Source organism: Aplidium turbinatum, chromosome 1, assembly GCF_918807975.1.
Source record: "Aplidium turbinatum chromosome 1, kaAplTurb1.1, whole genome shotgun sequence".
NCBI classification, from domain to species: domain Eukaryota; kingdom Metazoa; phylum Chordata; class Ascidiacea; order Aplousobranchia; family Polyclinidae; genus Aplidium; species Aplidium turbinatum.
In genome coordinates, this window is record NC_137472.1 from 14,296,090 (window position 1) to 14,309,388 (window position 13,299).

The window sequence follows — 13,299 nt, forward strand, 5'->3', positions numbered from 1 at the left end:
ATCTTCCTCTTCTATTAATGATCTCTGTAAGGAGTTTTGCCTTATTTTGCAATTTGACTATACAACTACAGAAGAATCAAGAATTTTGCAACAAGTTATATTTTTTGCACCGGTGGTCAATGACTGGTAGTTAATTAGTCGGTAAAAAATGTGCTTTTAACAAAGTTAAACACAAACATGCAATTTTCCAGCTACTGAACGTGAAAACAAATTAACTTCAAGCTTAAAATAAAAGCAACATTGGTTTTTCGAAGGGTTTTAACGTTTGACACGTTTTCACGAACACCAAAACGAAGTTCCTGCATTGCAAAATTGTTTCATGATTTTTTAAAATGCAAATATTAATTATTTTTTCTGATAGGCTAGCCTACTGTGGCTTAGCGTAGAAAAATACAGAAAACTTCGATTCACATAAAGCGGGGTCAAACTTTAACCATCAGGCTAGTTTTGTGTTTCACCCTTGGCATATAAAGCATCTATAATTCTATATGTCACAGTATTTGAACACAGGTGGAGTTAATATTGTTGTACAAGAAGTTTACACTCTGACAGAACAACGCGAGAAAAGACTCGTCTACATTTGAGCTTCGCAAGCTTGTACATAAAATGACAAAATAAAAACGTCGCATTGGGAAAAAAGAGCATTGATAAAACATAGAATAATGAAATAACCTAATCCAACTGAAATCAGCTCACTACAAGAAAAACATATTAAACACATAACTTTCTAGCCGGCATAAAGTGTGTTTTTTACATCCTTTTTAAGTAAGTAGACGTTTAGACGATGTAAAAGTAGAAACTTTTGGTGTCTGGGTTGACGTCGTAAAATCATTCACATTAAATTAACGTCGAAATCGTTTCATTTATGATTGTAGAAGATTTGATCAGAAATTTCGATTTCAGGTTCAAATTCTCCGTCAAGACTTTTTTACATCGATTTAAAGTTCGAAACAGACAAAAAAGTTGCGGTTTCTTTGTCGTCGTCGTCTAGCGACGTTGAAACGATGTAAAAATGGCAACTATTGCCAGCTGAAAGTTTGAAATCAGTTCTTGAACACAGTAGTTTTGTGGATATTCATGCTAGCCGATAATTACGGAAATATCACTTCAGACTAAAAACAGATGTGGATTTTAGCTACAAATATTAGCGCAAGATGAACCTAAACAAAAAATTAACTGGTTTTTACATTGATTCAACGTCTGCAAACGTTGAATTAATGTAAAAACAGTTGATTTGCTGTCTGGAAACTTATCTCAGCCAGAAAATCGGCCGCTTTTTACGTGGATTTCAACGTCTGAAGACTTGAAATGATGTGAATAAGAACTGATGTGCTTGTTGGCATAGCCTAAGACTGAATAGAAATATGTACAGCTTAATAGGAGCTTACGAGACATGGTGCTTACGGGAAAACGAATTGGCGATTTTAAGAAGAACTGAGAGAGCGATGGTGAGAGCAATGTGTGGTGTAAAGCTGATGGACAAAAGGAATACCGAAGAACTTATGAGCTTGCTTGGGTTGAATGAGAGTGTTGATAAGTTGGCAAAAGCGAATGGAGTGAGGTGGTATGGGCATGTTTTGAGAAGGGATGAAGATGATGTTTTGAGAAGAGCGCTGGAGTTGCGAGTGGAGGGTCATAGAAAACAAGGAAGACCAAAGAAAACATGGAAAAAGCAAGTTGAGGAAGAAAGCAGCAAGGTGGGCTTGACAAGAGAGGACGCGCTAGACAGATCGATGTGGAGGCAGGGTGTGAAGACGATTGCGGCACTTGGAGGTGAATCCGGCCACCCTCGGTAACGGGGACATCACCGGATTAAAACTGGACTACTACTACTACTACTTAATAGGGATAAAATTAGTAAAAATATGTTAAATCTATGAAATGAAACGTTATTTGTCACACGATCAATCAACATGTAATTTACTTGTTAACACTTCGATTGGAGATTTCATTGAAAAAAATAAAAATGCTACATATGGTAGAACAGCAAAAAATACTATAGAAAGGCATAATTCGATTCTTTGACTTAGTTAAAATTAAAAATACTTGAGACGTTTTTGCTACGGAAACATAAATCTATAGACATAAGATTGCAAACTGCGAAAATCATTGCGGGTTGTAAGGGGTGGTGGGCGTCGGAAGCCCACGTAGGAAAGAACAACATTCACCCAGATAGCAAAATTCGTCCTTTTTACATTGTTTCAACATCTGCAGACAACGTAAAAATGACGGGTTTTGCTGTCGAGCAATTGAAGCGAAAACACGTTCTGCATGTGAAAAAAAAAACATTACTTGATCAAAGATGATAAGACGCAGCAAGAAAATCAGTCCTTTTCAGCGTTGATTTAACAAATTAACATCTACATTCTACAGACGTTCGGATGTACTGTGGATGTAAAAAGCACTGATTTGTTGGTTGCAAAATTTTGTGTATAAAGATAACTTGTAGTAAAAATCAAGTTGGAAATTGAAACAAATTTGAGACATTCATCGGTCCTGGACATCAGTATGACCAAGATATTCAACCGTTTTAAAATTGAGCTTAAAACGTACTTAAACGTCTTACTAGCATCATCATTAAGGCTTTTAATAGCCTTTAACCGCGGTCTTTGATGAAATATGGTGAGATAGAAACTCATTTAACATCGATGATTTGCTGATGTCTTGTAGAGATCAAGAATCATGGAATGTATCGAAAAAATAAAAACTACAGAAAACACACGTCATTTTATGTTTCCCCAACGCTACCTTTTGTTACAACTTAAAACTACGACATGGTAAACGAAACGTGACGTCACAAACAAATTACAATTCGCAAACGAACGGCAAAACTTAACTGCATTATATACTTTTTGCACGATATGTCATTTATTACATTGAAATAGCAAACGGTTACACTGATGCAATGAAAAAAAATGACAGATTTTGCAAAACAGCGCTGACACAAGTGCTGTGCACGGAACCACCTAAGCCCAACTAGCAGTATTGCCATTTTTGCGTCGCAACACGTCGCTCGTTGAAAACGACAAGAAATGGCAATATTGGTTGCTGGAAAGTTAACAAGGGTGAATTCATAATCAAAATACACAATTTTTACCTGAATTTAACTGCAAAACAAGTTTTTTTTGCAAAAAAGTGTAAAAAGAATAGTTTTCAAACACGAAAATACCAGACTGACAACATTTATTTTCTTGAATATGCAAAAGTGAAAGACTTCGGTGAATCAATGTCCGATAGTACACAGTTGGTTTAAGACATTATTAAAAAAGCGGATTTCATCAACTGCAAAATAGTAAGCCTACTGTAAATGCATAAAAACTATAATCAACATTAATGGCAAGTTAGGAGAAGGTTTTAACTGTACATTGCAAGAAAGTCGTTTCCACAAAAAAAATATTGCTTGAAGCAAGAAAATGAAACCTCTTTGTAGAAAAAAAAAACGCTTTCCAGTTTAACAACACTGGAAAGCATGCGGTGAAAGCAAGCGCTTGTGTGAGAAAGGAGGTTTATTTCATTTACTTCAGGCCCACCTTAATGGGTGTCCGGTCGGCAACTCAAAACTAGTTATATTTGAACGAAATTATTCAGAATGAAACTGAGGATAGTTTTTGAGTCAAAACGTCGCTTGTTAATGTTTTCTATGTGTTTTTGTATCAAACGCCTCGAACAGATCACTTTTTCAACTTTGATCGCAAGCTTTCTGTGTTTAATTAAACGGTTACGCTGCTTCAGCGGTCATGTCAAAGAAAAAAAAGCATCAATAAAGTTACAGTTGATTCTATTACTCACTAGCAAAATACGCAGTTTAGCAGTTATTCGTGGCACAGTTTTTTATATTTTTTTTTATAGAATGTTAAAGCATAAAGGAACTCATAGTATAGGGGTTACACGGCGTATCAAATAGTCTTTTTGTTAGTGAGAATTTTTATCTTCGGACTGAGAAAGCTTCCTTGAGAGCTTAAGTCTGGCAGTTGTCGAGGCTTTGAACCATTGACGCAGATCCGGTCACCGAGATTGACGATGTAGAGGTTTAGCTGGTTTCTGCCGAACAAATATTCCATCCTCTAGCTGCCGCTGAATGCAAAGTTGTTTTTAAAAGGTATTGCCCATTAGCCCAAGCGCACACCTCAAAAGTTGAACGAATCTTGCCGGTTTCCCACCTGACCACAACTGATCGATCTAACACGGTAAAGTGAACTAAATCACGTTAAAGCCACGTAAGGATATTTTTCACCGTTTTGGACAACAAATTTTACTTAAAATTCACATAATACAAGGCAGTGCATCGTAAACACAGTGGGCTTGCACAAAACTATTTTACAGCCAGGATCCGAGATATGGTCTATGCATGTCTCTTCATGTGTAAGGCTAAGTGGTCAGAACGAGAAAAACACCTGAAAAAAAAGAATACGATTTTTCGACATGTCGGTAATCATCATTAGACTTACTAGCACTGTAAAGGAGTGAATTAGACAAGCCAATACAAGGTTTATGAATAACTTTAAAAATATATATATATTTTTTTTCTAAAAACAAAACGGTATTATAATAGATTGAGTTTCGCTTTTAGCAGCATCATCGTTACTTATTTCACAACTGCACAACTCCACTCGTCATTCCACATCACTAGGGAACTGTGTGCCGATAGCTCGCGATAAACCGCTGCTACCACAGCGAATCCGTAGCATCAGGCTAAAACTGATCGTCTATTATTATTATCAATTCACATTGCAACTGCGTAGATTGTGCAAGCAAGTTTTCAAGGGGATGCTAACACTAAAAAAAAGACAAAGTAAAAATTTTTCAAAAAAGTATTAAAAACTTACCGGTCGCACTGACTGCACTTAAATGGTTTGGCTCCGGTGTGTTTCCTATAATGGCGAGTTAGTTCATCGCTCCTAGCAAACCTCCACTCGCAACCTTCCCAATTGCACTTGTAAGGCTTTTCGCCTAAACAAGAAAACAATGACTGTAGACACAGACTTCTACGTTCATAAAACAGCACATAGTTTTTGAAACATTGTATAAAACAAGAAATGCTCAATGCTGTCAAAGTTATTGCGAAAATGCATTGAGAAGCCTAAATCTGTAGTTCTCAAATCTCAAACTTCATGCACTGTTGCGCTCAGACAGAAATCGAAACATTATCACTTCTCTCATCAATGCAAAAGATACAATGCAAATGCAATGCAAAACATCTGCTCATACGCCGATGAATGCAAAAGATGTAAAGTTACAAACAAATTTATTACAAGACAAATCACAGCTTCACAGGAAATGTTCTTAATTGACATGGATGAGCTTGGTGATCCGCAATTAGATTTTTTATATTAAGAAACATTTCGGTCAGGTGCACTCGTGAACTACAAAGTTCGCTGATGAAAAGACGGTTAATTTGTTTTGATTGCAGTAACGTCTCGGCTATAAACCCTTTTTCGACCAAATAAGACGTCGAAAATGAAAGAATCCATGGCCGTACTTCGTTACATATGAGCGAGAGTTTAACAAGTTTCGCGACCATTAAGGAGGCGATATCACCCGCTTTGAGAATCACTGGCTTAAACAATTTTATAAAACTACTTGTGGTATTATCTATTATGTAATATATTTATTACATCGGGATAGAGTTCGGGTGTTTTATATCTAACTCAGCTGGCAAAAGTTGCCCAAGGTTTCTTTGTCAAAAAGATGTGGAAAAGGCAATTTTAGCCAGCCGGAAAGACAAGCAAAGCAACACAACCCACATAATAATCACAATGCTTAACCTAATTTGTATTGTTTGCCTCTTGTTTTTCTTTCGCTTATCAAAACTACAATTATTACTTTCTACAATCAAAGCGGCTGTGAAATTTGCAATGGTTTGTGTTTTAATTAGCACTCTGGTATGTTATGTTTAACCCAGTCAGCTGAAAGACGAACTGTTGATATCACGCGTCGCATAGTTGTCAGTTAGGATGTAGCACTGAGTCATTTCCGCATGAGCATCACATGGTGAACTCAGGAAACGGCAGAAATCAGGGGTGTCTAAAACGTGACCAGCAGGCCCCAATGCCCCATTTAACCCAAAAGATCAGTATAGTGATAATGAAATCAGACTTATTCAAACACAAAATACGATTGATGCACATATAGCTAATTGATGGTTGCATTAAAAATTTGACCCAAAAAATTCAAAGTAAATACTGTAACTACCAGTTTGGGAAGTGAAATCTAATGATAAGGTTGAAGACCGCAAAGCATGTAAAGTACTTTATAGGCTTTTCAATAATAGGAAAATGTGCCCGTGCTTTTATTCCAATGTTGATGTAATGTTAATTTAGACAGTGTTCCATGCACATGCAACTTTAATAGAACATCATACTTTCATTTTCAACTAAGTTTACAAAACGTCACATGCCAAACAGCACCATGATGACAACAAAAAACCCAGCTGGCAAAACGATGCAAAAACAGTGGCAGACGTTAAATCAACATAAAAAAAAAAACAGTTCAATCAGCTTCCTTGTACAACTTTTTGAACATTTTGGAATCACAAGATTAACATGGAATGTCTAATGTTTCATAACCAAAAAGCAGCCACTATCCAAACACTTGTGACATGCCCAAGTCAAGCTGAAACCCTCAGACAATGCAAGCTGATTTTTTTCAAGATCGTACTTTAGTCCTCAACGCGGTACAATGCTCATCTGATATACCAGTAAACGTAGAAATAACAAAAAATACCAAGATACCGGTACTTAGCATTTTTTAACTGCCCTTTCGATTAAACTTGGATGTAACCAAGTTGTTACACAGTGCACTTGGATGTAACCAAGTTGTAACACAGTGCACCCCTCGGATTAAATACAATTACAATAAACATAAATGCAAAGCAATAAATGCTATGAATACTGTACAATGTACGTACAGTACCACAAAAAGTGCTCAATGTTAAGCAAAAAAACCAAGCAGAGCAACTTACATCAATAACATTGCATAGTGTCAACCAATCTATTTCATGCATTAAAATACAACTCATAATCTATAATTAAAGCATCCTTACCTGTATGTGTTCTTTGGTGAGCTTTTAAATGGGAACTTTTAGTATAAACTTTCCTGCAATTCAGGTAATTGCATCTGTGTATTCGCTTCTTACTATGTTCTAAATTATCAGTGCACTTTGATTTCAGTTTTAGACTGCTTGAGTTTACAGTTTTAATGTCCATTGGCTTTCTATTTGTCATTGGAGGATTTGGTAATTTACGAGCAGCAGCTACCTGAGCCGTAAACGTACTAACATCTACCCCAGAAAGGGTAAGAGTTGAGCAACTATTTTCAGTGCCTTTGATAGAAAACTTTGATTTTAAATTGACACAACTGACAGTGTCAGTTGGTTTCGGTTTTGTGAAATAATTTTTTCCAAAGTTTAATGTTGATGCTTTTAGAACATGCAAGGCATCTTTTAAAGTGTCTGTCACTGCAGGGGGTGGGCTCCTGTTGCCGGAAGAACTCTCCCAAGAAGACATGGATCCCACACCAGAAGAAATGCTTCGTTTCAAGCCAGAGCACTTCCTGGAAGTTTGTATATCTTCAACCGTAAGCCCAGGACCTCCTTTTACTTGCAGTGGGACCATGAATTTACTCCACGGATTCAAACGATCTTTGATGAATGATATTGGCAATTGTGAATTTAATGGTTCAAACTGTAGAAACTTTTCCATTTGAAAGCAATTCTGCAAAAAATAGTAAGTCAAATTGAAGTTAAGAACTATTGTCAGAACAATAGGCAGCATTTAAATGGAATGCAAAGTATGCCAGAAGCTGAGGTTGTTCAAGGAAATAAAAACATCTGCGAATATGTAATGTGGCTACTGTTTTGTACAAAAGCAAACTTATATCCCAAGGCAGCAAACATTATTTAAATTTACTACCTACCTTACAAGCAAATTAATCGATTATAACACAAAGTAGAATAAAAGCATTCAATAAATGCCATCAAATTATGTTGATGAAATGTTCTTTGCTCAGAACAAAAATATAACATCAAAATAAACACATCAAATTATATGCAAATAAATGATGGTGAAAGAATGTTACCAGTATAATATTAGCTATAAAAACACACAAGCACACCTGCTGCCAATTCTCTTCTAAGCTAGGCATTGATGAAAAGTAGCCAGTATCATGGATTATTTGTAATTCATTGAATATGTTACCACTTGGCAAAATATCCATGTTGCAAAGAACAGATTTTACCTAAATGGACTGCTTAAAGATTGTAAAAAAAATGAACAAGATTTATTATCCTAGTAATTATGTTTATAAATGACATGCTCATTAAATTTAAGATAATTTACTTGTAAAACTGACCGCAAATCAATCAACAAAACAATTAAGAGAAATCTTAATAGGTACAAACACATTCATGTGTTACTTGATCATCATTGTTGAAGAACTGCAATAAAGTTGCATCTCCCTGGGATGCAGTATATGATGGAATGTGTGTAATTTTTTAGTTATATCCTACGAACAACATTTAGAGTACTACAAAGTTTGATCAAGACTACCGGTAGTTTTGTTTTAGAGAAAACTTATTTGATGAAGAAAAATGTAAAACCAACAGCCATGTAACCAGGGATGTGTTCACTGTTCAGGGGTGCAAATGCTCCACAAAAATATTTTTATGTATGCAACCAATTAACAAACTTGTAAGCTATTGAAAATCTGCAGAAAAATTTATTAAAAGGAAATGTATTTCTTTTATCAAATGTATGCATCATTTAGTCATGTACAACTTTCACTGTTAACAATATTCAGAGGCAGTGATATGTAATTTTGTTATTTAATGTTTGATTTGCCGGTAGCCTACTGTAATGTCAAATGTTTGTTTTAGGTATGTACGGCATACATTTTAGATCTAATATCAACTATAGATACCGGTAAGTACTGTGTTGTATAACAATGTTTTTATTTGCACCCATTGCGATAACATACAATACACTGCAATCACAGACACAATAAAACAGACAACAGGAAGCAGTGAAATGACTTATAGTCTTCGAGTCAGCTGCTTCCTTTATTTTGGCTTGCCATTAAGTCGTGTCTTTACCGAGGCACAGTCATGTGCTCTGGAGCGGTGTCAAACCTACATCCTTTCGAACATCGCGCAGATGTTCTCACCACTTGACTATGCAGCCGACAGGCTATTCTGTGCATAAGGTATTTGTTGACAAACTAAAGCCTTTCATTGAACCAACCATTATCGGCCTACAGTATAAAATATTCTCACACATGCTCTGGTTTGATGCAATTTAAATAACCTTTTAATCTTCTGTTACAGCATCATTTGACAGAGTGTTGCAAATGATTTAGGCTGAAAGTAATCTCAGAATGCATTATTTTGAGGTAGTTTTTCAAAGTTTTCTGGAAGAGGCGCCCAGACCTCTGAGAGTGTTGCTGGGCTCACTGACAAGTCTGACATATGCATTATGCAATGATACTCGTTTTTCTCCCCTCAAATTTGTTTACAGGCTACACTCTTGCATGTAACTCAAGCTGTTCATCTCAAGGCTAAAATTAAAGTTTCACATATCTAGTGATTCTTTTTTCCATACAAACACATTGTATCTTGTGATACTGTAACAACTTTTGATTTTATAGGTGGTGGTAGTAACTTAACTTAATTATGCAGTATTTACTTCTAGTTTGCAATAGTTATCATACGGTATATATATATATGTATATATACCGTACCAATATGGGTGACAGCTGAATTTTTAGTGACCTTTTGGTCTTTCGCTGCCATACTTGTTGTAGAGCAGGATAAGGACTAGGGACTAGGGAGTCTTCTAATTTTTAGCTTAAACAATATTTTTGATGTTACACTGTGTTTCTCTAGTATTTTCACATGCTATGTATAATTATTGTTTTCTTTTATAGGCTTGAAAAAGACTATGTATAGGGCTAGGCTAGTCGAAAACGTTTGCTTTATTTTATTTTTGTGTTACGGTCCAATGTTAAACGTTGTATTGTTGCTGAGCTATTTACCAAGTTATAAAACAAACAAACTAAACTATCACTTTAAAAAAGTCTGCATTGAGCTTTAGAGAGTCAGGTTTACTTTGGCTGGGTGTGATAGCTCTATACTACAGTATCATAGCCAATGCTATGATAGCCGATACTAGATGCTCAGTTCATAAATTCTTCCAATGTTCCCTTTGTCGTGCAATGTTCCAAAGTGTTCTTGGTTGGCTGATTGATGTATTTCGTTTTCAATTTGATGCATCATAGTTAACTAGGCCGAATACTGGGGTGGGTGGCCTATGTATCCTTCCCCGGGAGACGATACTGGTTCAAGAGGAGACGCCGTTAGTAAGATCTCCTCTCTATCCAGGAGCGCCAGTGATTGAAAATTGATCACACACGTGGAGGCTCCGTCCTATTAGCGTCCAATGTGATAGCTCAACAAAACTCAAAAAAGCTCAATTTACCACAATTCCAGATTAAAGAAAACAGCAACTATTTGACTTCAGGACTGCAGATTTCAAGCCTAATCTCAATGACAGTGTATAACCTATTAAGAAACACATGGTTCTCGTTATTCACAGTCTCGTAGCATTTTGCTTTCATTTTCCCAGTGAGCAGATACATCTGAAACAGCACAAACTGATAATACAGTAAGCAACTACTGTATAAAAATAATCAATCACCTTTGCTGTTCGCCTTTCGTCTTCTTACATAGCCTATTGAGATATTCACCAGACTGACCTGATTCTTTCCAACAGCAATCTAAAAATCTTCTAGTAATTAATGCACCCTGTCTGAAAACCAAGCCAATTTGGTCAGTAGGTGGGCTTGGTTTTGAATCTTTATCCTCGGACTGACAAAGCCTTGATAAGTTATTTCTGGTAGTTTTGCATACTTGTACAGGAGAGGCTTTTGACTTTTGAAGCAGGGCTGTTTACGGAGAATAACAGGATGAACTTTTCCGATTGTTATTGCCGGGAATTATCCCATCCATTAGGTGCCGCTGAATGGAGAGCAGTCCTTAGAATGCGTTGCTCAGGCGCACACCCCGAGAGTCGAACCAGCGGCGCTGAGCAACTTTGCGGGCGTTAGCTAATATTTTTGAGATGTTAAAGTTGGTTGAAGTAGTGGGAATATGTTTTTTCAAAGCATTGATCGAACAGCTTGGCTTGCTGACAACAGTTAAAGGTGTTGAGACCGTGCATATCTTAAACTGATTGTCCTGCTTTGGTATCATTCATGCTATGATGTCCCTGTTTTGTCTTACTACCTTTTTCTAAACCTCTGCAATGTTTGGCATATATTGTTTTTCGTTGTGATGATCAGAAATAGAAACAAGCTGAACTGAACTGAGCGAATTAGTTGCGAAACCTGGCAAAATCTGTGACGCAATTCGTTTAAACTGTAACCTGTTGCCACTATTTGCTACTCCTGGTAAGCATTTTATATTTTGTAAATTGTTTGTAACTTCCATACAGCTAAGCAACCAGCACTCCGGCAGTACCAGCACAGTGGAGAAAAAAAATTATAAAAGGAAGATTGATTTATTTGCGGTATGCGTGACGGACGAAAAAGGCATGCGGAGAGAAATGGCCCAGCAATCGTTTGGAGTATTTGAAGCCAATTAATGCCTGGATAACTTCAAGTCAAATCAAGCTGTTTTTTTTTTCATTTTATAAACATCACGTAATTTGTAGACCAAGTTTCTATTTAGTCATGGCGTTGAATCTTGTATAAACTATAAACTTGCAATTAATCTCGTTTGAATTGAGCTCAGTCAGTCTTGGCATTACGTCACTTTGACAATCTCTCATTGGCTATCGGCAAAATACGTCACTGGTCTATTTATAGCCGAGTATATAAGCGAGTGAAGCAGTTTAAATTCAGTGCACTTTGTTGAAGTGATGGAGCCTGTTGTAGAGACTGCATCTTTATCCAAAAAACTTTGTTAATAAATCTTTGTCTTGTATTAGTCATATTATGATCCGGATATATGACCTATAAGGATACTTAACAGCATGCATTGTCAATACATCATTTGCTTTTATGAACGTTTTTAAATAGGCCTACAACTCCATTCATGTACCGTAGCGATAATAATAATTGCTAACAGCGTTGTTTGCACGAAGTAAGTTTCATCAGTGTATTTAGCTCTAAAATTACAGTCAAAAGTATTGGGTCTACTTTATCAAATTAGTATGACACAAATGCAAACAAATATTTTTTCCTTTTCTACAAAAATAAAAATCCGAAATGATAAGCCATAAAACAATAAGGGCCGTTAAGAAAATAATTTTGGTCCTGTAGAAAGAAAAGTCTGGGCCACTAAAAAGATTCTGGTCCCAGGTCCAAAAGTTTTCCCTGGAACCCTCTATCAACACTAACCTAGCCTACTGCCAACAACTATTTATTATTTAATGTACCGGTATCTCACAATCTTCAATTTTAAAAGTTTACAAGGGGCAGTGGCGTAGCAACGCAGTATGCCGCTCTTGGATTTTTGTATAAAACGCCGCCCCTACCCCCTTAACACCGCCGTAAAAGCTGATTAAAATTCCATACAGCAGAAGAATTGAAGCAGTTTTGTTTTTATTGAAAGTTCAAAATAAAACCACTTCTTACTCAGACAGCTGAAGGATTTTTTGTCTCCTTGAATTACTCTAATCGCTTAAATGGCCCTTCATTATTCTGAAACCTTTCGGGCCCTAGTTTATTAATCTCAACTCTCATGTTATGAGTTGTGAAGATGGAGAAATCCCGTCTATCTACCACAGACAGATGGTAAAGGTGGCAGTTGACTCGACGACCTCACAGTTCATTCCTGTCTCCTCCCGAAAGTGAAATAAACTTAAAATTAATCTGAACTTGACTACCAAAGCTAAATTGACTGAACAATGCTATAGCTTTCAAGTTCAACCGACATTCTATCATTACTTCATCAGCAAGAGTAGCCTATCATTAAACCGTCACAAATACCACATGGTGAGACACAATCTAAAAAAGTTGGAAATTAGTTTATAGGCATAACTTGTTTAATTTTTTGGCTTCACTTCGATAAGTGTTAACTCATCAGTTAACTTATCATTAACTTAAGATCAGTGTTAACTAAGGTCGTTTAAGTCTGAGTTCCCGAGAATAAATCAATGTAACTGTCTTTGTTTGTTTAAACATTAAAACGTTATCACATTTTGCCGCCCTTTAGCAACGTGCCGCCCCTGGATTTATCCATAAGATCCAATGGGTAGGCCACTGAGTCAAGGGGTAGTCGCTTTAACCTCCCATCTTAAGGTGTGA

At 36.4% G+C, this 13,299-nt stretch overlaps 1 protein-coding gene across 1 annotated transcript; it reads right to left on the reverse strand.

Moving 5' to 3' along the window:
* Positions 1 to 1,824: 1,824 nt before the first annotated feature.
* On the reverse strand, positions 1,825 to 8,232 carry LOC145774839 (Krueppel-like factor 6). Its single transcript, XM_082586168.1, has 4 exons — positions 8,113 to 8,232; positions 7,043 to 7,712; positions 4,827 to 4,950; positions 1,825 to 4,394 (listed from the first exon to the last, which is right to left on the reverse strand). Exons 1-4 carry the CDS (start codon positions 8,212 to 8,214, stop codon positions 4,343 to 4,345), a joined length of 948 nt encoding a protein of 315 aa, XP_082442294.1. The 5' UTR covers positions 8,215 to 8,232; the 3' UTR covers positions 1,825 to 4,342.
* Positions 8,233 to 13,299: the final 5,067 nt, after the last annotated feature.

Excerpts from the sequence above, each read along its gene's own strand:
- LOC145774839 (XM_082586168.1), bottom strand. The coding sequence starts at position 8,214 with ATGGATATTTTGCCAAGTGGTAACATATTCAATGAATTACAAATAATC. Across the intron at positions 7,713-8,112 it reads TAGAAGAGAATTGGCAGCAG|AATTGCTTTCAAATGGAAAA; the intron begins GTGTGCTTGTGT and ends TATTTTTTGCAG. Across the intron at positions 4,951-7,042 it reads TCACCAAAGAACACATACAG|GCGAAAAGCCTTACAAGTGC; the intron begins GTAAGGATGCTT and ends TTTCTTGTTTAG.